This window comes from Amblyraja radiata, chromosome 28 (genome assembly GCF_010909765.2).
Source record: "Amblyraja radiata isolate CabotCenter1 chromosome 28, sAmbRad1.1.pri, whole genome shotgun sequence".
NCBI classification, from domain to species: Eukaryota; Metazoa; Chordata; class Chondrichthyes; order Rajiformes; family Rajidae; genus Amblyraja; species Amblyraja radiata.
Genome location: NC_045983.1, coordinates 2,689,395 through 2,714,643, shown reverse-complemented (window position 1 = coordinate 2,714,643; position 25,249 = coordinate 2,689,395). Strand labels below are relative to the sequence as shown.

General features: G+C 45.4%; 1 protein-coding gene across 3 annotated transcripts in view; it reads left to right on the top strand.

Annotated features, from left to right (window-relative positions):
• Positions 1-25,249, top strand: part of ncor1 (nuclear receptor corepressor 1) — a 180,616-nt gene that overhangs the window by 151,196 nt on the left and 4,171 nt on the right. For all 3 annotated transcript variants that reach the window (XM_033045584.1, XM_033045581.1, XM_033045583.1), the window contains 4 exons: positions 1,127-1,201; positions 9,226-9,368; positions 15,211-15,264; positions 17,035-17,055. In XM_033045584.1, the coding sequence (XP_032901475.1) occupies positions 1,127-1,201; positions 9,226-9,368; positions 15,211-15,264; positions 17,035-17,055 (293 nt within the window). The remainder of the gene's footprint in view (positions 1-1,126; positions 1,202-9,225; positions 9,369-15,210; positions 15,265-17,034; positions 17,056-25,249) is intronic.

The following is a 25,249-nucleotide window of genomic DNA, read 5'->3' as shown; positions in this document are numbered from 1 at the left end:
TTCCTTGGCCTACCAGTCCCTTTGCGATTAGAAAGCTCACCAGTGCTCTCTTTCTTCTTAGTGATGTCCCAAACAGTTGATTTTGGTAAGCCTAAGGTTTGGCTGATGTCTCCAACAGTTTTATTCTTGTTTCTCAGTTTGATAATGGCTTCTTTGACTTTCATTGGCGCAACATTGGTCCTCATGTTGATAAACAGCAATAAAAGTTTCCAAATGTGATGGAAAGACTGGAGGAAAGACTTCTTCTTCTTCTATGTAGTTTTTTTTTGGCGGTTGGCAAACAACTTTTTAGTGCATTACCGCCACCAACTGGTATGGAGTGTGGATCAAATAACATTATAACTTATATACTAATAACCTATATCTTTCCGAACAAATTGGTTACCCTGAGAAAAAGCAATAGGATTTGATAACACTTATATGAATTCTTTTGTAAAATATCTATTAAATCAAATTGTACTTTTTCTTTTCTGAATCGTTCACTCATTTGTCTTCTTTCTTCCTCATACCTCTCACAATATATAATGACATGCTCTATTGTCTCTTCTTGCCCACAGTATTCACATCTGCCTGTATTATGCTTGCCTATTATAAAAAGAGTACTGTTCAGACCAGTGTGTCCAAATCTGATTCTTGAAATTACTGTCACCTCTTTTCTGTTTTTCTGGAGGAAAGACTGGGTGCTGAGAGCTCTCTTATACCTGCATTAATGAGGCAATTAAACACACCTGAGCAATTACAAACACCTGTGAAGCCATTTTTCACCAAACAACATGGTGCCCTGAAATGGGGGGACTATGTATAAACACAGCTGTAATTTCTACATGGTGAAACCAAAATGTATATAAATGGCCTTTATTAAAATCTGACAATGTGCACTTTAACCACATGTGATCTTTTCTATTACAAATCTCAAGTCTCAAGTGGAGTACAGAGGCAAATAAATAAATGATGGGTCTTTGTCCCAAACATTATGGAGGGCACTGTAGGTCAAAGCAGTATACAAAATTGTAATCTTTTGAGAAAAGCAAACTTGACTTTGAAGCCTTTTGAATGTTGCTGGTGTCCACTTCCCCACAGTTACTCCTGTGTATCAGTTTGACCTCTCACCTTTGCCATCCTGCAGGCTACCCCCAAGTAATGAATGGCTTCCGATGCCGTTGCTTGTGCGAAGAGGTCGTGCCCCAGATTCTGCTGCAAGGTACTGACTGCTTAAACCTCCTGGCTGTGAACTAACATTGAATGCAGTCAGACGTTGATGTGCTGCCAGGGTGATAGGACTCCCATCCTCTGGGTTTCCTCACAGAGACAACCAGACTGGACAACCATAGCATGTGCTCCCTCATTCGTTCTGACTCTCCAGTTTCTGGAAACAACAGTGGCTGTAACAAATACCCATTGCGTGATGGTTTCTATAGCCTTTGCAAGTCAGCCACAGGAGGAATTTAGATCCACAGCTGACAGAATCACATTCCAGGCAGCTGAACGTCTGCAATGTTTGAGCTCCCTTGATGCCACAAAGCTGAGAAGCAAATCATCAGACACAGGATGGGCTGCAGTAACCCATTCCTGTCACTAGAAAGCACTGTTATCCAGTGATTTAGTTTAGTTTAGAGATACCAGGCCCTTCGGCCCACCGAGTCAGCGCCGACCAACGATCACCACACATTAGCACTACCCTCCACTTATAGGGACAATTTTTTACAATTTTATCGGAATTTGGAATGTTTGAGGAAACCAGAGGATCCGGAGAAAATGTTCGGGGAGAACGTACAAACTCCATACAGACAGCATCCGTAGTCAGGTTTCTGGCGCTGTAATACAACAACTCTACCGCTGTGCTACTGTGCCGTCCCCAGAACAAACTAAAACGTCAGGCAGTGCCTTCCAAACCCCATTGCTGGCTCCCTTAAGAATCGTACCCTCAATCCCTGAAATTCTAAAGAATACATGCCATGCGTATGGAACTTGTCTCCTCGAGTTAACACTTGATGCCCAGTTTCTATCCGAAAAAGCATCACCACACCTTGCCTCCAGTACATCTTGTTAGTGCGGCTCAGCCCTTGATTTTTCCTTGTGATTTTTGTGATGTCATTAACTTGTTTCCTTTTGTTAGGTAACTTGCCTTTTCCTGCAGAAGCAGTGCAGAGAAGGGTGACTCCTGGGGTGAATGAGTAGATGTATGAAGAGAGCTTAGTCCCTAATAACTACTGTGGTTGCAAAGTGCTCTCATTGAAACAAATGATCCTGAAGGAGACTGGTGCTGAGAGGATGTTTACCCTAGTGAAGGTATCTCAAACCAATGGGAAAGTTGGATAATAAGAAGTTGTCTACCTGAAGTGGAAGGTAGTACCTCTTTGGAGTTCGCTACCCCAGAGGGTTCTAGTATTTGAGTCACTGAATATATTGAGAGCAGAGTATTTGAACTCAGAAGGAGTTAAGGAGTGTGGGAAGAGCAGGAATATCTTGCAGTGGCCAAGAATGAATCAACCCCAATCTTGGTGAATGGTGGAACAGTTTTGATTGGCTAATTGACCTAATCCTGTTTTCTGTGTCCTCCTTTATTTTCAGTATATTTGATTTGATATTTGAATATGGGTTTTGTTTTGACATCTGCTACACAAAGGGTTACTGCACAAGGTAATCCATACATGTTCAGTGAGGGAAAGGCTCAAGTCTTTAGTCATAAGCAAATTTGCAGATGACACAAAGCTGGGTGGCAGTGTGAACTGTGAGGAGGATGCTATGAGAATGCAGGGTGACTTGGACAGGTTGGGGGAGTGGGCAGATGCATGGCAGATGAAGTTTAATGCGCATAAATGTTATCCACTTTGGTAGCAAAAACAGGAAGGCAGATTACTATCTAAATGGTGTCAAGTTGGGAAAAGGGGAAGTACAACGGGATCTGGGGGTCCTTGTACATCAGTCTATGAAAGTAAGCATGCAGGTACAGCAGGCAGTGAAGAAAGCGAATGGCATGTTGGCCTTTATAACAAGAGGAATCGAATATAGGAGCAAAGAGGTCCTTCTGCAGTTGTACAGAGCCCTAGTGAGACCACACCTGGAGTATTGTGTGCAGTTTTGGTCCCCTAATTTGAGGAAGGACATTCTTGCTATTGAGGGAGTGCAGCGTAGGTTTACAAGGTTAATTCCCGGGATGGCGGGACTGTCTAATGCTGAGAGAATGGAGCAGCTGGGCTTGTACACTCTGGAGTTTGGAAGGACGAGAGGGGATCTCATTGAAACATATAAGATTGTTAAGGGTTTGGACACGCTAGAGGCAGGAAACATGTTCCCGATATTGGGGGAGTCCAGAACCAGGGGCTACAGTTTAAGAATAAGGAGTAAGCCATTTAGAACGGAGACGAGGAAACACTTATTCTCACAGAGAGTGGTGAGTCTGTTGAATTCTCTGCCTCAGAGGCCGGTGGAGGCTGGTTCTCTGGATGCTTTCAAGAGAGAGCCAGATAGGGCTCTTAAAAATAGCGGAGTCAGCGGATATGGGGAGAATGTTCAAGAAGGAACTGCAGATGCTGGAAAATCGAAGGTAGACAAAAATGCTGGAGAAACTCAGCGTCTATGGAGCGAAGGAAATAGGCAACGTTTCGGGCCGAAAACCTTTCTTCAGACATGCAGGGTGGGTGGGGGGGGGGCGGGAAGAAGAAAGGAAGAGGAGGAGACAGAGGGCTGAGGGAGTTGGAGCCAAGGGGGAATCACAGAGGGGGGGCAGTCAGAGAGGAGGTTGTGAAACTGTCTTCGGAGGGAGGAGGAGAACTATGGGGAGAAGGCAGGAACGGGGTACTGGTTGGGGATGATCAGCCATGATCACATTGAATGGCGGTGCTGGCTCAAAGGGCCGAATGGCCTACTCCTGCACCTATTGTCTATTGTCATGATTGTAAGGACTAGTGGTGCAGACACAAAGTGCAATAGCCCAACTTCTCTCTGTGTTTCTACCGCCGTGGATGGGGAATTAGCTGATGGATAGAAACCAGAGTGAAGTAGATGGGCCATTCACAAGCTGGCAATTAACCGTGAAGTCCCACAGGAGTCAGTGCTGGGGATTCACTTGTTCAGGATCTATTTCAAGGACCTAGATGATTTAGTTGGAAGTACAGAAACTGATTATGAAGGATAATGGAGCATTGGCCTTCATTGTGAGGGATACTTCGCATAAACGCAGTGAAGTTTTAATGCAGCTGTACATGCAGCTGGTGAGACTTTTGGAGCGGCTGTTTTGGGAGTGGCTGTGTTTGAGAAATACGTGCTGAAGCTTTGACCAGTGAGGCTCTTGCCAGGGGACTGAGCAGAGGTATTGGTAAGAACTATAAGGTCTGTTAACTTCAGATCGTGGCAAATAGAGCAGTGGAATGCTCATCCTGTAGGATGTGGGAGGTGAGGGAAACTTCCCGGGTCCCTGTTGACCACACCTGTGGGAGATATGTCCTTACTGACCGCGTCAGGGAACTGAAGCTGGAGTTGGATGCAACCAGTAGCTGGGAGACCTGCAGGAAAAGTAAAGGGAGTGGACGGATGGTGCAGGGTTCTCTCCGGTCACTGAATATATTGAGAGCAGAGAGCATTTGAACTCGGAGAGAGTTAAGGGTTGTGGGGAGAACAGGAACGTCTTGTTGAAACCAAGATTGGATCCACCACAATCTTGGTGAATGGCGGGACAGTTGTAAGTGGCTGATTGACCTAATCCTGTGTCCTCCATTTCCCTTTTTTTCCACATATTTGATTTGATATTTGAGTATGTTTTTTGTTTTGAAATCTGCTACACAAAAGATTGCTGCATGACCTAATGCATACATGTTGTGAGAGAGAGAGAGAGAGAGCGAGGCTCAGTCATGATTGTATGGCAGGTGTAAAATGTCAATGGCCCAATATTGCCATGGAGGGGAGATGGGCCATTGCCCTCAATAACAAGCAGACCACTTTGGATACTTTGGAGGATGACCTTTCAATTGGGGGGGGGGGGGGCAGAATCAGCAGCAGCAGCAGCAGCAGCTGGATCTGTGGCACCTCTGATGGGTCAGCAGGGAAGGGTGGAGTTAAGACAGAGCCATTGTGATAGGAGACTCGGGATGACAGACAGGATGAGACACCAGGATGGAGTGTTGCCTCCCTGGTATCAGGTTGAAGGTGTCTTGAGAACTAGACTTACCAAAAGGACAGTGGGATACAGACAAATCTTTAATTCGTTTTCTACCTTATACCCATCAATGTTAGAGCGCTTCTTACATGGAACATAAAACAGTACAGACAGAAACAGGCCCTACATCCCTCAATGTCTGTACCGGACATGATGCCAAGACCATCATGTATCTACATGCAATAGAACATAATTCTTACCTCAATAAATAGTCATCATACGTTAAGGACTAAATGATTTGTGCTTCTTTGACGATTGGAGAAGGGTTTTGGGGAGAGGATTGTGGAGGATGAGGGTGAAACTGGAGGTGCTAGTTCACCAGTTTATTGGCCACTTCTTCTTCCTCGACGAGATGCCCAGGGCATCCTGGTTGTGGCTTGTCGGTGGTAACTGCAGTCACATTGTTTTTTTCTTGAATTTGTCTTGTCTTCTTATGCAGTTTTGCTCTCAATAGTTCTTGGTGGCAAGCCGTAGAACCCCACCTGCTCCTGGCTAACTTTGCAGTGGTCACAAAGATCGGCATGTCTTTGCATTATTTGATTGATCAACTATCTCCTGAAGATTTGGAACTGTAAAGACAATTTGCAATTCTGAATCCTCTCCATCACTATCTGCTGTAACTTCCTCCTGGAATGTTTGCTTGCTCATCAATGAAAGGCTTACCATGGTGCTCTAACTATCCATGATTATTTTCTTCAACTTCATTGAAGCCTGCTTCCCTTAGCAGTTGTATGGTACATTCCCAAAGTCACCTGAATGAGAATTGGCTTTGTCAAAGCCAGTAAAAGAATGCACTGCATGAGCATAAACCTTCTTCTTGCAACCATTTGTTAGCTGACAAGATTATCCCAGGAATATCCAGGTAATGTGACAGCATTGTAAGTGTTGATAGACAAAAATGCTGAAGAAACTCGGCGGGTGAGGCAGCATCTATGGAGCGAAGGAAATAGGCAACATTTCGGGCTGAAACCCTTCTAAAGTGTTGAACTTCTTCCAAAATCCCTGCACTGTTAAGGTTTTGGGCTGGTAGACACAAAATGCTGAAGTACTCAGTGGGACAGGCAGCATCTTTGGAGAGAAGAAATGGGTGACGTTTCGGGTCGGGATCCTTCTTCTGAAGAAGGATGTCGACCCGATACGTCACCCATTCCTTCTCTCCAGAGATGCTGCATGTTCCACTGAATTACTCCAGCATTTTGTGTCTACCCTCAATTTAAACCAGCATCTGCAGTTTCTTCCTACACACTAAGGTTGCGCTGGACCAGTGTCCATAATTAACTTATGTAATATCCTTCTCAAGTATTGCCTTGAATGTGGCAATGACACCCTAGTCCATAGGCTGCAGAAGAGATGTTACCTGTGGTGCCATAAAACAGATTTCACTTTAGGGCACCGAGTTTCAAAATGAACATCCGGGGCAACAGCATTGTCCAAAATGGAATGTCTTTCTCCTTCTTTGCTCTTTCCTATCCTAATTCCTTTAAGAGGACTTGAGGCTTTCTCCTGAATGAAGCTGAGCAGTGTGTTTTCCGTGTTGAGATCCATTTTATTCATACTCGCACCTCTTGTTGATATCACTTCAGAATGTTTTACTGCAACTGTCGCACACACAAGTAACTTTTCAGCCTTACTACAGCAGGCACTGTCACGGGGGGGGTGCATATTCAATGCAGGGCTCATCATACATTTATCACATGGTGATTTATCATTTACATTTTAATATCCTACCACCAACTCACACACTGCTTTTATGGGTTTATCTGAACCATCCTACCAACAACTAGAGAACGGTCCTGAGCTACGATCTACCTCATTGAAGACCCTCGGACTATCTTTAATCAGACTTTACTGGACTTTATCTTGCACTAAAAGTTATTTTCTTTATTACGTATCTGTACACCGTGGATGGTTCGATTGTAATCATGTGTAGTCTTTCCGCTGACTGGTTAGCACGCAACAAAAAAGCTTTTCACTGTGCCTCAGTACACGTGACAATAAACTAAACTAAAAGATACTATCACTTTGTTTATGCGTGTCAGCCACTCGCTGTGCAGGGATTGCACTTGTATGTTGTGATTGAAGCACACAATAAGCCAATGTGTGTAAGTGCTGCAGTAGTCAGCAGGCAAGGAGGATTAGGCTGGGACAGAGCATCACCCCACATTTTGCTGGGATATTCTGCTAAGTGCAAGGTAGAGGGATTTCAATTAGTTATCAGGCAAGCGCAGAGGTTTGACTAACTCGCAGCGAAGCTCAGAAATAACACGGTGATGTAAGTGCACAGGGACGTGTCCCGAATATCTCTTCCCTTTGTCTGCGGTGTAAGTACTAAACTACGTGCTGCAGGGCGCCGTTGAACCAATGAAACAACCAGCGCTCAAGCTTTCAGATAGGGACAGAAAGCAGAGCACCCACGTTAGCAGAAAGGGAATCTGGTAACTCCACACAGACAGCACAAGACGTCAGTTCCCAGAAAATGGCGTCACAGATAGAAAGGGGGGTGAAGAAGACTTTTGACATGTTGCCCTTCATCAGTCAGGGAATTGAATATAGAAGTTGAGACGTTATGTTACATTTGTACAAAACGCTGTTGAGGCTTCACACGGTATTGTTCATTTTGGTCACCCTGCCATAGGAAAATTGCCATTAAGCTGAAAATAGGGGAAACAATAGGAACCAGAGGGGCAACCTTTTCACACACAGGGTGGTGGGTGTATGGAACAAGCTGCCAGAGGAGGTAGTTGTGGCTGATATGATAACAACATTTAAAAGATCATCTGGACAGGTATGTGGATAGGAAAGGTTTAGAGAGAAATGGGCCAAACACAGATAAAATGGGACCAGCTTAGATGGGGCAACTTAGAGTTGGTGTGAAGGACCTATTTCCGTGCTGTGTTACTCTGCCCTTCAATATCGTTCTATCTATTAACATTGTGGTGACTGTTCCTTGAACCCCCTTCTTTATCACTACATGGTTGCCTCAAACATACTGCTAATCTAAATATTGACCCCAAATTTGGAATCCTTCCTCTCTTTTGTAGCTTGCTTTACTCTCCTATCAAAAGTGCCGAATTCTTCATCAGTTTCCTACCTATGTCCCACTTACCTGATTTTTTCGGCGACTTGCCGGCACCCGTCAAAATATTGAAAATCCAGCGGAGACCAGAAAAATGTACGACTCTGGGCAACTGCTCACGACCATACAGGGGTCACGTCTATTTGGTCGTGAGTAGTCACCCAAAGAGTCGTACCTTTTTCTGGTCGCCGCTGGATTTTCAACTTTTGAAAATTTTCGGTGACCTGCTGCGACTATGAAGTGTGCCGGCAAGTCGCCAAAAAAATTGGGTAAGTGGGACAGGCCCTTGACTACTTTCCATCATATATTACCTATGGAGTAAATGCAGCCAAACAGATTTGTATTTGCCTTGTTCTTTTGCAGTGTTCTAGTGTATCATGCAATATTTTATTTGCATTCCCGTTCCATTCTTGCTTTTTCTAACTCTTCACTCTTCTGAATATCGTTAACTAGAAATATGCTTTCAGTTACAACCCTAACCTCAGTCGAATCTGCAAATGCATCTCGCACACTTACTTATTCTCCATGCTTTGTGCTTAAGTGTGCATGAAATGCAAGCTAACCTTTGTTACGAAGCCTTGATTTCACGTCCTCATAAAGCAGCAGATTCTGCAAATCAGAACCAAAAAAGGACAAAAATTGAGAGAAATGCTCAGCCAGTCAGGCAGCATCTGTGGTGGAGAAACGCAGTCAATGCTGTCATCATCGTATACTCCTCATGGAAATGTGTGTAAACCATTTCATCTTTTCAAAGGCATCCCTGTGTTCTGCAATATTCCATCTTCCTGTGGGCCTATATATATTTTGCACAAGAACAACTGAAATCTGGCACCTGGCTGTAAACCTGCTTCCATTACATTAATAACATGTAGCATTAAACAAATCAAACTGAATCATTATAATCTTAATAACTCGGGGCCTTGTCGAGCATTGGCCCTGACCGAGTCAGTTTATTGCGTGGATAATTGTGTCCTGGTGTTCTTCCTTTCTCCAGGAGTGACTCGCGGTCCCCAGGGAACATGGGTTATTTACCAGCGTTCTTCACCAAACTGGAAAATACTTCACCAATGGTGAAGTCAAAGAAACAGGAGATATTTCGTAAGTTGAACTCCTCTGGTGGCGGGGATTCTGACATTGGTAAGTCAGCCAGTTCAACTTCCTTTATTCACTGATATGTGTTTTTAAAGCCCTACTTATCTATTCTTCTAACTCACAAGACCCTTACAAACAACATGTGTACAGTGCCCACTTTTGCTTGGATGTGTCTAGGGTGTGTTCTCTAATAATAATAATAAATTTTATATTTAATGGGCGCCTTTCATACAAAATCTCAAGGACACCTTACATAGTAAAACATATAATCAGAATAAAATAAGTAATAAAGACATCACAGACACAAATTAAAAACAGAATTCATTCCAAAAACAGAAAATCAAAAACACAGTGTGAAGAGAGAGCAGCGGCAACCAATTCGTGCCAGCGTCCACTCTCTCTTCACGGCAGCCATCTTGGACACAGACTTACAGGATTACATTAGACAAAAAAAATCATCCCCCCACAATGGATACCACTGTGGAGGAAGGCACAATGTCCAGTCCCCATCCCCAGTTCACCCCAAAGTCAGGCCTATTGAGGCCACCGCAATTGCCTCTACGGAGGCCCGATGTTCCTGGCCGTTCTCACCGGGTGGTCTTGCCCCGGCGTCGGGAGAGTCCTCTCCGCGGCTGGGCCACTTGGAACGGCCGCTTCCTAGCTTGAGACCGCGGCTTCCGGAGCCGACAAGGACGCACCGAGTTGGAGCTCCTAGGCTCCCGATGTTAAAGCCGGCGCCGCCCTCTCCGCTCCGCAGACCCGCAGCCCGGGGATGTTGCTCTCGCCGGTCCAGCTCACCAGAGCTCCAGCGCGTCGCTCCAGCGCGGCGACCCAGGCAAGGCATCGCCCGCTCCACTCCGCTCCGCGATAGCGCTCCAACACTGTGCCGCCACCGAGGCCAAGCTGCTGGGCGGTGCCCGCCAGGAAACGGCGCTCCAAGCCCGCTGGTAGGCCACGAGGACGGGTCAGCGGGCAGCCCGGAGAAAAAGCTGCCACACCGACCAGGTAGGGACCTAGAAATAAAGTTGAGACCTACCCCCCACATTAAAAAGTCCATATCCCCTACAAACGAAAAACAGGACTCACTAAAAACTATAAAAAAAACGAATTAAAACGGACGGCTGCTGGCTAGCAGCCGTTCACCAAGATGGCTCCTCCTCTGGTTCTCTGCCTTTGTGTAGTTCTCCATGGAGAGCAGAATGATCAGGGAGCCAAGGGTCCCATGGGTACAACATGACATGTCTTCAGCACTAACACTGGCCACACATCTACACTAGTCCCACATGCGTGCTTTTGGCCCTTATCCCTCTAAATCTGTCCTATCCATGTACCTGTCTAAATGTTTCTTAAACGTTGCGATAGTCCGTGCCTCAACTACCTCCTCCAGCAGCTTGGTCCATACACACCCCACCCTTTGTGTAAACAAGTTACCCGTTAGGTTCCCATCTCACCATAAATCTATGTCCTCCGGTTCTTGACTCCACTTATTCTGTGCAAAAGAATACGATTTTACCCAATCTATTCCGCTCATGGCTTTGTACATCTCTATAAGATTATCCCTCATCCTGCACTCCACGGAATAAAGCTGTAGCCTGCTCAACCTCTCACTGCATGTAAACCCTGGAGCTCTGCAGCCAACAACACCATGGGAGCACCTTCACAGAGGCACTGCAGCAGCTTACCAACACTTCTTCAGTGCAGTCAGGGGTGGGAAATAAATGCTGGTCTTGTGCAGAAAGATAAGTGCACTCATTTAATTTAGGGATTTTGTGCAATTGAATGTTGCCCATTTGTACCTGAAAGGGCCCAAATGAGGAATAGTAACTAGCTGCCCAGTAGCCTCTCGCCAGCTGTCACAAGCTCCACTGACACATTTCCTTCCCATGCTCGCTGATGCTAGCGGGAGATAGTTGGGAGTGAAAACAGTCCACCGAGTTGTGAAGCTGCAGTGGAGATTTATTGTTGAACCTCGTACAATGATTCAGTGATACTTTCAATAGTACAGTGAAATGCTTTGTTTTTCACATGCCGGTAAAATCAAACTATAGATAAGCACAATCATAGATAAATATAAAAGTGCACCGATTGTAGTGTAAGAATAGTAGATTTCACCGAGGCAGTACACAAAGTCGGCACGTTTCTGGCGTCAATATATCAAACTCAAGTTTCAAGATTCTTTACAGTACAGAGTCTTGTCTTTGCCTTAAAGGCCCATTGTCTGGGTGTCGGCACTGGGGCAGTGTTGCAGGGGTTGACCTGGCCCATGTCCTTGTGTGTATTAACCGGCGTACACGGACGGAGATGGAGAATATCCCAAAAGGTGTTGCTGGGGAAGTGGGAGGCCCGCAGTCACAGATGCATTGCACTGTGGAGTGATGAGATAACTAAACATTAACGGCCCCTGGATAATTCATCCTGTCGCCTGGTCATTACAGGAGCCTGGCTGGAGGGCACTGCCATTCATTCTGTGGAAGAGCCTCTTTTCATTAGATTCCTTTTCAAAACAATTAAACCACTCATCAATAATCCACAGAAAATATTTCAACCACATTTATGCAGCAAAAAACTTAAGCAAAAACATTGATTCCAGAGAATATAAATCCTTATCTATATAAACTATTAAATTAAAGTATTTTACAAGAAAACTGCTGAGAACGGTTTCTTACCCAGCTCCAAGCTAAAACATAGAACAGTGCAGCACAAGAACAGACCCTTCAGCCCAAAAGCTTTGTGCAGAACATGATGCCATGACCATCACTTATCTACCCGCACATGATCCCATATCCCTGCATATCCATGTGCCTATCCAAAAGCCTCTTAAATGCCACTTTCATATCTGCCTCCACCACCACCCCTGGACCAGCGTTCTAGACACTCACCACTATCTGTATTAAAAAATCTGCCCCACACATCTCCGATAAACTTTGCCTCTCCTGTAGGTGATATTTCCACCCTGGAAAATAGGTTCTGATTGTCTACCACATCTGTGCCTCTCATAATTTTAAATCAATCTCCACCGTTTCAGAGCAAAACAATTTATGTTGTCCAACCTCTACTTGTAGCTCATCCCACCCCACGCCTGTCCCTACTCTGCATCTTTCCCCACCCCATGGCTGTGCCCACCCGATATCTGTCTACAAACTAGGTCTGTCACCACTTAGCCCAGGCCTGTCCTTACCTGGCCCTGCACCATTCTCAGCCTGGTTCCACCCCTGTCAGACTCTGCCTCTGGGTTTTGTGCTATACTCAGATTCAGTTGCACGTCATTCGGTAATCTGGCTTGCGCCAAGCTCGATTCAGTCGTGGCTTCGTGCTGTGCCCCAATAACATGTGCGCCACCCACCAAGTCACATTCCTTCGATTTGCTTCCACTCCTGCTTCAATCTGGTTCCATGCCACAGCATGATCTGGCTCCGCACCGCTCCAGGGCTCGCTTCCGCAACATACTCTGATCAGACCACACCTTGGCTCCACCTTGTCTTCCGTGCCTGTCCTCACCACCTGGACTCCCTAAGCGGAGGTTGGGCGATCGTTTCGCCGAACACCTCCGCTCAGTCCGCAATAACCAACCTGACCTCCCGGTGGCTCAGCACTTCAACTCCCCCTCCCATTCCCAATCCGACCTCTCTGTCCTGGGTCTCCTCCATTGCCAGAGTGAGCAACAGCGGAAATTGGAGGAACAGCACCTCATATTCCGTCTGGGGACCTTGCGTCCGGATGGCATTACCATTGAATTCTCCCAATTTTGCTAGTCCTTGCTGTCTCCTCCCCTTCCTCAACCCTCTAGCTGTCTCCTCCCACCCTCCCATCCGCCCGCCCTCGGGCTCCTCCTCCTCCCCTTTTCCTTCCTTCTCCCCCCCACCCCCCATCAGTCTGAAAATGGGTTTCGGCCCGAAACGTCGCCTCTTTCCTTCGCTCCATAGATGCTGCTGCACCCGCTGAGTTTCTCCAGCAATTTTGTGTACCTTGGATCCAGTCTGGTTCTGATTTCATGCCATACGCTGCCCAGATTCCCCAATCGAGCTGCCCACAGCTCCCCAATCCATTACGATGCCATTAGCTGCAATGTTGTACCAAACTGAGCAACGTGCCGTGTATTACACACAACACCCAGGTGTGAGGTCTAACCATCCCTTCCCAAATATCAGCATTCTGGAGGAATAAGAACGTCTGAGGCAACATACACACAAAAAAGTACGGACTCAAGGTCAAAATCTAACAAGTTGAACTAAACAAAATAATGCAGGAAACTTGGGCAACTCAATGGGTCAGGCAATACCTGATAAGTGGTCATCAACTTCAAATGTTTCTCTCCACAAATGCTAACTAGCCTATATTTGTAACATGTTACGTGTTGATTTTATTATGTTTGTGGTAAAATAATGTGAGTAGTTGTGTTGGCAATGCTGCTTTTGTTCTGATACACATACTAATGTTTAGACATGGGAGGTTTTGTTCTGATACACTTAAACTAATGTTTAGACATGGGAGGTTTTGTTCTGATACACTTATACTAATGTTTAGACATGGGAGGTTTAACATTTACAAATAAATCTATCATACAGGTGTGGAAAACAATGATGATAAGGGTAATAAATACCAAGAGGTGCAGGCTGGCAAGTCAGGCAGCAACATTACCTACAGACGTGTGATACATTTTAACAAAAGTAGTGAGAAAGACAAAGGCACAGCCCTGAATGGCATTGGGATCAGTGAAAACTGGATGTAGATGTACATAAATTAATTGAAGTGGCAAAGTACGTGGTATTCAAAAACAGGTAGATCGAGAACCCTTGCATTGAAGTAACCTTGTAGTCCCCCTCCCCCACCCTAGTCATCCTGCTAGTTTCACTGTTTAAGAAAGAACTGCAGATGCTGGTTTAAATCGAAGGTAGACACAAAATGCTGGAGTAACTCAGCGGGTGAGGCAGCATCTCTGGAGAGAAGGAATGGGTGACGTTTTTGGTCGAGACCCTCTCCATCCCCTTCCCCTTTCCAGTTCTCCCAATACTGCCTCCGACTACATTCTATTTTTGTCCCACCCCCTCCCATGACATCAGTCTGAAGAAAGGTCTCGACCCGAAACGTCGCCCATTCCTTCTCTCCAGAGATGCTGCCTCACCCGCTGAGTTACTCCAGCATTTTGTGTCTACCTGCTGGTTTTACTGTTTGTATCCCTTCAATATCACCTCTTCCTCAGCCAACAATGGACTGCTGGGGGCTTCACCTTTCCTTGGATATCGGTGCCAGCTCTGATTTGTTCTCTACCTTGTCATGCCCCTAGTCTCCCTCTCCCTCGACTCTCAGTCTGAAGAAGGGTCTTGAACTGAAACATCACCTATTCCTTTTTTCCAGAGATGCTGCCTGACCCTCTGAGTTACTCCAGCATTTCATGACTAAGATCGAGAACAAAGTCAGGGAATCTTTATAAAACGTTGATTCAGCCAAGATTGGAGCATTGCGTTCAGCCCTGGTTATCCAAGCTGTGAATGCCCTGCAGGGATTCAGTAGAAATTCCCCAGAATTATTGCAGGGAGGAGAGCTTGAGGTTGGACAAAGTGCAATGAGGGTCCCACTTGGCCCGTGTCTCTCGAAATCACAGTGAGGGGCAAAGAGTGCAAGGGCGATTCTGGGGAATGTTTTGTACTGAGCGGTTGTGACCTGGAACTCACTGGCAGGAAGGGTGAGAGTGTTTGGCAGGAATATGGGTCACAGCTCAACAAAGAGACTGATTGGACTGCCTTATAATGAGCCAGCATAATTCAGTGGGCCTTTGGGCAGCCACCTGCATAACAATGCTGGGTGGTGGTTTTGACAGAATGTGGGTGCTAAGCTGCCTGAGCTGGGTGTGTGACCAGACGCTGATCAGTTCCTCTTTAATTTGCAGCCAATGCTCAACCTGGGACTGAGATATTTAACCTGCCAGCGGTCACGACATCAGGTAAGCAGAGCTGGGTGCAGCCCCCGTGTGGTAGGGTGTGTGGGGAGGGGGGCTCCTTTTACCTATCGCACCGCTCAGTGAGATCGTGGCTGGCCTTCCACCTACGAGCTGTGGTTCCATTCAGTAAAACAAGTCCCAGCAAGATGCTTTACCTCTACTCCAGCTGCATTCCTTGTGTCACTCTGCCATGTTCCCTGCAGAATAGGAACTAACTGCAGCGGTTTCCAGGCATACTGACATCCTTCCTGAATTAGCTCAAGGAGTGTTGCCATACCCAGTCCAAAGTCTTTATATTTAAAAAGTACCAATACAATAAACCCATGTAATATGGGGGGGAAATGGTGACCGTTGCAGCTGATGGTCTGCTCTAACAGAGGAAGGGATTCACTCCTTTTTTGGGGGGAGACACAATGGCACAGTGGTGGAGTGCTGCCTTCCAGCGCCAGTGACCTGGGTTCGATCCGGACTATGGGTGCTGTCTGTATGGCTGTCTACATTTTTCCCGTGACCCTGGTGCTCCGGTTTCCTCACACACTCCATAGATGTACAGGTTTGTAGGTTAATTGGCTTTGGTAAAAGATTGTAAATTGTCCCTAGCGTGTAGGATAGTGCTAGTGTACGGGGTGATCGCTGGTGGGCCTAGACTGAAGGGCCTGTTTCTGTGCTGTATCTCTAGACATTCCACCTAGTCATCTCTCCATGAAATGAATTGTTTTCAAATACAAATGTTCTTTTTAATTCAATTCTTGAATTTTGATACTTTATTGTCACGTGTATCTGGGTACAGTGAAATGTTTTGTTTTGCATACAACCCGGTAAAATCATACAGCAGACCTCACAGAGGCAGTACACAAGAGTCACCATGTATCTGCTGCCAACAAAGTTACAAAAGTTCACCGCACAGTCCTTTCTTCTGCTTGTAGCGGCGAACCAGGTCTGCCGCCACATGTGGCAGCATGCGACCCCCCCTCCAAGTCCCCCGTCCGTTCTCGGCAGCCCGTCGCTGGGTCCTTTGTTCTCGGCGGTCCCTTCCCCCTGCCAGGTCCCCCCTCCGTTCTCAGCAGTCTCAGGTAACAATTTATATTTGTTACAAAAAATACTAAAGGCTGTTTGTTACATTGTTTAATAGAGTTAAGTGTCCATCCAAACAATTGCTTGTCAATTTTAATGGCCTCCACAGTGTAACTAGCAGCCTGTGTTATTAAAGAGACAGTCCTCTATAACCAAAATCCGTTATAAAGAGGTCTGTAATAATGAGGGTTTACTATTCCAGTAAAGAACATTTGCATCCTTTCTGTATTTTAAATGATTTCTTGTGACTGTTTAATATCTACTGATACTGAATGGGTTTTTGAGGATTGGATATCCAACTGCTCACACCAACTAGTCAGGCAATGCTCAGCCCAACCTTTGGTCACCATGAAGCCACTGTTGTGGCCTAACTCAGGCAGCTGCAGATAACTCCTCAGTACCACCAGCCCTTACCCTGAACACACCCAAAGGACTGGACGTTGTGGTTCACGGTCTGATGCTTGTGTTGTCCTCCAGAAGGATGCCGCATGTCTGACGACTCGCTCCACACATAGCTGCCTTCCTAAGAGTCTGCAGCAGGTGTATAAACCATCTCTGAGTGCGCTTAAACCCAGTTCTACTGATTTATAAAAATGTGCTGATTTTATACATTAAAAGATTATGGGTGCATCTTGTGAAGGGAAATTAATATTCAGAAGTTCCGCTACTAAATACAAATCTTTCTTTTCTCCACTCCAGGTGTGGTTTCGTACAAAAAAGGTGCGTCAGCTTATTTAACAATCTCGTCTCAGTTTTCAGATAAATCTGATTATACCTGTATTTTCTGAACCACTTTTTCTAATTTCTGATGATCTCCAAGGATCCTTCAAGCCTGCAGCACAGCTGGATCTGGTGGTGAAGTAGGCATCACACACTTGCCTTCATTAGCCAGGGTATTGAATATAAGTGCAGGGAGGTCTTGGTACAACTTTATATATTGAGCCACAGCTGAGGTACTGTGTACAGTTCTGGTCACTACACCATAGTGAAGAGGTGATTGCACTGGAGAGGATACAGAGGAGATTGAGCTAATTCTGAATGTTGCAGGAGTAAACAGGTATCAGGGATAAGGGTCATCCTCGGGAAAGCAGGTCACTCTCAGGGGTAAGGGTTGTTCTCATGGGTAACGGGAGGTTCCCGGATAAGCGGACTGTTCTCGGGAGTAAAAGTCGTTCTCAGGGGTACGGGTTGTTCTCGGGTAAGCGGGGCATTCTCAGGGGAAGCAGGCTTTCTCGGGTCATGGGCAATGATCAGTTTGGTACCTCGGGGATCAGTGCTTGGCCTCCACCTCTTTATTATTTATATTCACTATTGACATTTGCTGTTGAAATGAAACTCAATGGGAAAGTGACTAATGATGACCTGCAGAGAGGAAGCTGTGGTGCTGCTGCCTCACAATTGTAAATCTTTGTACTTCACTACCTGTACAGGCAATGATTGTGTGTAAAACTGAGATTGATATTTTTTTGGGATATGACTGAGAGGAATTGATGGATGCAGGGGGAGAGTTGGAAAATGGAGTTGAGATAGAGAATCGGCTGTGGTCTTGTGGGAGGGACACAGGAGGTTGGTCTGAATGGCCCGTTCCTCCTCCTGTGAAATTTTAATGAGATGATAAAGTTGTTTAATCCAGGGCAGAAGTAGTGGAACAAAGCTCTCCACAGCAACCACACCTTTCCATCATGTAACCAGAACTGTGCACTCTTCCCCAGATATAGCCTGACCGATGTTTTAGGTATCCAGCTTGTCTACCTGTGCTGGATACCTTCAGGGATACTTTGACATGTGTACCATCACCCTCTGTTCCTCAGGGTCCCCGCATTCATTGTGCATGCAATGCCCTCCATAATGTTTGGGACAAAGGCCTTTATTTATTTGCTTCTGTACTCCATAATTTGAGATTTGTAATAGAACAAATCAAATATGGTAAAAGTGCACATTGTCAGATTTTATTAAAGGGTGTTTTTTACACATTTTGGTTTCACCATGTAGAAATTACAGCTGTGTTTATACATAGTCCCCCCATTTCAGGGCACCATAATGTTTGGGACACATGGCTTCACAGGCGTGTGTAAATGCTCAGGTGTGTTTAATTGCCTCCTTAACGCAGTTTTAAGAGAGCTCTCAGCACCTAGTCTTTCCATCACCTTTGGAAACTGTTATTGCTGTTTATCAACATGAGGACCAAACTTGTGCCAATGAAAGTCAAAGAAGCCATTATGAGACTGAGAAACAAGAATAAAACTGTTTAGAGACATCAGCCAAACCTTAGGCTTACCAAAAGCAACTGTTTGGAACATCACTAAGCAGAAAGAGAGCACTGGTGAGCTTACTAATCGCAAAGGGCCAAGAAAGACCTCCACAGCTGATAGAAGAATTCTCTCTATAATAAAGAAAAATCCCCAAACACCTGTCCGACAGATCAGAAACACTCTTCAGGAGTCAAGTGTGGATTTGTTAATGACCACTGTCCGCAGAAGACTTCATGAACAGAAATACAGAGGCTACACTGCAAGATGCAAACCACTGGTTAGCCGCAAAAATAGGATGGGCAGGTTACAGTTTGCCAAGAAGTACTTAAAAGAGTTCTGGAAAAAGGTCTTGTGGACAGATGAGACGAAGATTACCATATTTCCAGTCAATGAAGACGCACCTGCATCGAAGACACAACCCCAATTTAAGTTGCTAAATTTTGAGAAAAGGATGGCGGGACAGGATCAAGGGTTTGGTTTAGTCCAGGGGTCGGCAACATCGCCTGCGTGCCCCAGGACTGGATTCAGTTCCCAAATCCCTCGCGTCCCCGGGAATAGCTGCAGTTCCCAGGTCGCCTGCGAGCCCCGGGACTGGCTGTAGCGCCCAGGTCGCCTGCCCCGGGATTAGTAGTGAGAGAGAGAGAGAGAGCCCGGGACAGAGCAGCCAGCCTTCGGCCCAATAGCTACCGACCAACCACCACCTCCACCGGTTGCGCCTGTGCCGAAGGACACCGTGGCGGGCGGGCTGGCAGAAGGCGCAGAGGTGGCGGCTGGTTACACTGTCCGGTCCCGGCGGCCGCTTGCAGCCACCCGAGCTACTTCCCTTCCTGGCCACAATGCGGTGGCCAGGATCCCCAACCCCATCCTTCTCAACGCTCCTGCCCTCCCCGCAACTTTACCCCTGGCGACCCAACCAATTTGTGCAGCCCTGGCCATGCTGACCCAGGCCAGACTCCCCACATGTTGTGAAAGGAACTCCCCCCCCCCCCCGCGGTGCTGTCCTTTCACAGCCGCTTCCCATCAGCTGCCAGCAATAAGGGATAGACTTGCCTTATTTTGGGGTAAAAAATAGCATCTTCATTGCCGGGAAATATGGTAACATATCAGAGTGATGGCAAGGGCAAAGTATGGAGGAGAGAAGGAACTACCCAAGATCCTAAGCATACCACCTCATCTGTGAAACACGGTGGTGGGGGTGTTATGACCTGGGCATGTATGGCTGCTAAAGGTACTGGCCCACTTACCTTCATTGATGTTACAACTGATGATGGTAGTAGCATAATGAACTCTGAAGTGTATAGGCACATCCTATCTGCTCAAGTTCAAACAAATGCCTCAAAACTCATTGACTGGCAGTTCATTCTACAGCAAAACAATGATCCCAAACATACTGCTAAAGCAACAAAGGAGTTTTTCAAAGCTAAAAAAATGTAAATTCTTGAGTGGCCAAGTCAATCACCCGATCTGAACACAATTGAACATGCCTTTTATATGCTGCAGAGAAAACTGAAGGGGACTAGCCCCCAAAACAAAATCTGACAATGTGCACTTTAACCACATGTGATTTTTTTTTCTATTACAAATCTCAAATTGTGGAATATAGAGGCAAATAAATAAATGATGGGTCTTTGTCCCAAAAATTATGGAGGGCACTGTATATATTCTTATAAATACACCACAAATGGAACATCTCACACTTAGCAGGATGAAATCCCAACTGCCATTTTTCTGCCTACCTTACCAATTGATCAATATTGTTGTGTAACCAAAGACTATCCTCCTCACTATCAACAACACCAACAATCTTTGTTACATACAAACTCACTGATGCACCCGTGGCACATTTGGGTGGCACAGTGGCACAGCAGTAGAGTTACTGCCCTAAGGTGCCAGTGTCCCTGGTTTCATTCTGACTATGGATGCTGTCTTTATGGAGTTTGCACGTTGTTCCTGTGACCATGTGGGTTTTCCCCAGGTGCTCTGGTTTCCTCACATATACCAAAGACTTGTAGGTTAATTGGCTTCTGTATATAGTCCCTAGTGTGTAGGATAGAACTAGTACTTGTCTTTCAATTTACCTATGTCGTTTACACCATTGCAAAACATGACTTGTGACTTCCTCCTTTGAAATGCCCAATCTATTACTCGTATTATCTGCAAGGCACGGCACCATCCTGGGTCCATATCAGGCACGTGCCATCCGGGTAGGCAAGGTAGGCAGTGCCTACCCTGACTAAATTTATAAAAAGGTAATTATTAAATATAAATAGTAAAGATTTTCAATTCATTTACTAAATTCAGTATTTATTATTAAATGGGTATTATTTTAATAATCGATATTAGGTAGGCATAATTCTCCCGTGCCCTTCATCCGCAGTACATGTAGTACGCGTAACTATGTTCAACTCACGAGCCGTGGACGCTGCTTCAAGCCTTCACTTACAATGGGCAATAAAGGCAGCTGAAATCCTGCCTTTGCACCGTGGACTGGGCGCTGCGCATGCGCGGTTTTTAAGAGTTTTAAAAGTCAACTGACTGCCTACAGGACCGATCTGCGCAGGCGCGTTTTTTTTAAATGCTTTTCTGTGCATGCGCTGTTTTACGCTTTTTCTGCGCATGTGTGGAATTTACAATTTTTTATAAGTCGACTGACTGCCTAGTGCCTACCCTGAGTAATTACTCACGGCATGTGCCTGGTCCACATGTACAGCCGAGAGTGGCCTATCTTTTCCCCATCCCATTGAATCACCAACCACTATTGCCCTGAACCCTCTGCTGCCCCTTGCCTGCGCAGTTGATCCACCCATCATGCTTTGAACTTGCCCCAGAGGACATTCCACCCTCCTCAAAAAAGATGTGTGCTGAGGCTTCATTATCTGCTCCTTTACAAAGTGGAACAACTTTCCTCTCCTTTACCAAGTGGCACACAACTTTCCTCTCTGATTGCAAGTCTCGCCTCACTCAGTCTCCAGGCCCTGGTGCCACCACTTGGCACAGCGCCATAACTGATTGCCCAAACCCCCCAAAGCGATGAGCCTTCTTGCAGGTGTGGTACAAGTTGTACAACACAAAGGACTGAGCTCACCTGCTGTACGTTCGATGACAAAAAACGTACCTCGTCAAACTAATCCAAGTAGAAAAGAGCCACCTATGAACGAAGCACCTTCTTATACACCATAATTGATGAATGCCAGTCGATACCAATCACCCTGTCTTTATTTTGGCCATCTAAAGCACTGTACCAAAAACAGGCATGCTCACTGAGTCCTCTGTGTTATCATCTGCCTCTCCTGCCACACCTCACCTTCTAAACCATGGCCTTGCCTCCAGCTCTTGCTGGCCTCCTTGAGGTTGGAAACTCTCACTGGTGGAGACTGTTTTCCACACTCCTGTAAAACTCCAGGACCCCATTTCCCACGCTCATTTAAAATACACCCTGCTTTATTTTCCACATTCTCACAGCTGATTCAATGAAAAGTTTAATATAATACTGCGTAATATCTAAAAACAAAATATCAGTTCTGGGCACCATCAGCTGATTACCAGTGCCATGAATTATGTCTCACTATTTTAACCAGGGTAGAATATAGTACTGAAAAGCAGTTTGGGTTGCAGTAAAATGCTATGATATTGTTTGGAATACATGATCTCTGTACAGTTAAAAGGATATGGAAGGACTGGAAATGTTCAAGAAACTTAACAAGATGACTGGAATTGTGAGATTTTATCCATTAGGAAGAATTAAAAATGTTTTTTTCCAGAAAATAATAGAAATCATTGAATGGTTTTGATAAGGAAAACAGGGCCGTTTCCTCGGTGCATCAGTACTGAGCGAATGAATATGAAGTTATCATTGATTAAACATAACAAATTCAAAAGGAACTTCTTTCTCCCGAGAATAGTGAAAATGTGTAACTCTTTAGTTACTTAACTTTAGTGATACTGTACCAAAACAGGCCCTTCAGCCCACCAAGTCTACGCCGTCCAGCAATCTGGCACACTACGACAAAAAACCCACACGGTCACGGGGAGAACGTACAAACTCCGTACAGGCAGCACCCGTAGATAGGATTGAAACCGGGTCTCTGACGCTGTGAGGCAGCAACTCAACCGCTGCATCACTGTTCCGCCTCAATAGCATGGGTCTAGTTATGGGAACAGAGGAACAAGAGGAAGCCAGATAAACACATAAATGTAATAGAGAACGATGTTGGTGGGTTTCAGATGCAGGAGATGGGACAGGGCACTGGCGTATGAAGGCCAGGTGGGATGAAGCCCCATTTCTGAACTGGCAAAATTAAATATGAACTGTTAAAATGTAGAGTTGCTCCAGAAAATCTGATGATTAAACTATTGTATTTATTGATTACAAAGATGTTATATTAGATAAGGGAACTCGAGGTAAAGGAACCACTAGGAGGTAGCGACCACAATATGATACATTTTAACCTGCAATTTGAGAGGGAGAAGGTGAAATCGGATGTGTCGGTATTGCAGCTGAGCAAAGGGGATTACAGAGGCATGAGGCGAGAAGCTGACCAAAGTTGACTGGAAAGGGACTCTAGCAGGGGTGACGGTGGAACAGCGATAGCAGGAATTTCTGGGAATAATTTGGAAGATGCAGGATCTTTTTATTCCAAAGAGGAAGAAAGATTCTAAGGGGAGAAAGAAGTGGCTGACAAGAAAAGTCAAGGTCCGTATAAAACTAAAAGAGAATGCATATAACATTGCAAAGATTAGTGGGAAGTCAGAGGATTGGGAAGCTTTTAAAGAACAACAAAAGGTAACTAAAAATGCAATACGAGGTGAAAAGATGAAATACGAAGTAAGCTAGCTAATAATATAAAAGAGGATAGAAAGAGTTTCTCCAGTTATATAAAGAGTAAGTAAGGGGCAAGAGTGGACATTGGACCGTTGGAAAATAATGCAGGGGAAGTGATCATGAGGAATAAAGAAATGGCAGAGGAGTTGAATAACTTTTTTGCATCAGTCTTCACAGTGGAAAACACCAGCAACGTGACTGAAATTCAAGAGAGTTGGGGTGGAAGTTAGTGGAGCGGCTATTACCAGGGAGAAGTGCTTGGGAAGCTGAAAGGGCTGAAGGTGGATAAGTCACCTGGACCAGATGGACTGCACCCTAGGGTTGTGAAAGACGTGACTTTAGAGATTGTGGAGGCGTAGACGGTGATATTTCAAGAATCACTAGTCAGGAGTGGTTCCAGATGTTTGGAAAATTGCCAATATTACCCCGCTGCACAAGAAGGGAGCAAAGCAGAATAGTGGGAACTATAGTTAGTCTGGCTTTGGTGGTTGGTAAGATTTTAGAGTCCATTATAAAGGATGAGGTTACAGAGTACTTAGAAGTTCACGATAAAAAATGCCGAAGCATGGCTTTGTGAAGGGGAGGTCTTGCCTGACAAATTTGCTGGAATTCTTTGAAGTAAATAGCAGAACAGATAAAGGAGAGTCAGTAGGTGTTATTTTCCTAGATTTTCAGAAAGCTTTTGTTAAGGGCCTGTCCCACTTGGCCATCATTTGCGCGTCATGCAGATGGCGCGCAAAGATTTTGTACATCGCAAAATCCTGCTACGCTGCACGCAGCCTGCCGTCACTCGCACACCATGAGACGCGTAAATGATGTCACGTAATTTACGCGCAAATGACGGCTAAGTGGGACAGGCCCTTTAGGCTGCTTAGGAAGATGATAACCCACGGTATCAAAGGGCAGATGCTAGCATGGATAGCAGGTTGGCTGAATAGCAGAAGGCAAAGAGTGGCAATAAAGGGGGCTTTTTCCAAGTTGGCTGCCAGTGACAAACGGAATTCCGCAGGGCTTGGTGCTGGGGCCGTTGCTCTTCACGTGTATTTTAATGGTCTGGATGAGGGGATTGAGGCTTTGTGGCCAAGTTTGCGGATGATACAAAAGTAGGTGGGGCAGGTAGAGAAAGCAGGGACTCTGCAGAAGGATATGGATAGGTTGAGGGATTGAGCAGAGAAGTTTCAGATGGAATATAGTGCAGCAAAGTGTGGAGTCATGCATTTTGGTAGTTGGAATAAAGGCGTAGATTCATTTTTAAATGAGGAGTGAATCCAGAAATCGGAGATGCAAAGGGACTTGTGCTGGATTCCCAAAAGGTTAATCTGCAAGTCGAATCGGTAGTAAAGAGAGCAAACGCAATGCTAGCATTTATTTCTACAGGGCTTGTATACAAAAACAGGGATGTAATGTTGTGGCTCTATAAGGCGCTGGGCAGGCCGTATTTGGAATATTATGAGCAAATTTGGGCACCATATCTGAGGAAGCATTTACTGGCTCTGGAGAGGGTCTAGAGGAGATTTACAAGAATGATCCCAGGAATTAGTAGGTTAACGGCACTTAGCCTGTACTCGCTGGAGTTTAGAACAATGAGGGGGACTTCATTAAAACATGCAGAATAGTGAAAGGCTTGGATAGAGTGAATGTGGAGAGGATGTTTCCACTAAAGAAGGACGTTCTTTTAGGAAGGAGATGAGGAGAAATTTCTTTAGTCAGAGGGCCAGTAGTCAATTTCTTTAGTCAGTAAATCTGTGGAATTCTTTGCCACGGAAGGGTGTGGAGGCCGTCAGTAGATATTTTAATGCTGAGATAGATAGATTCTTGATTCTGCCAGGTGTCGGGGGTT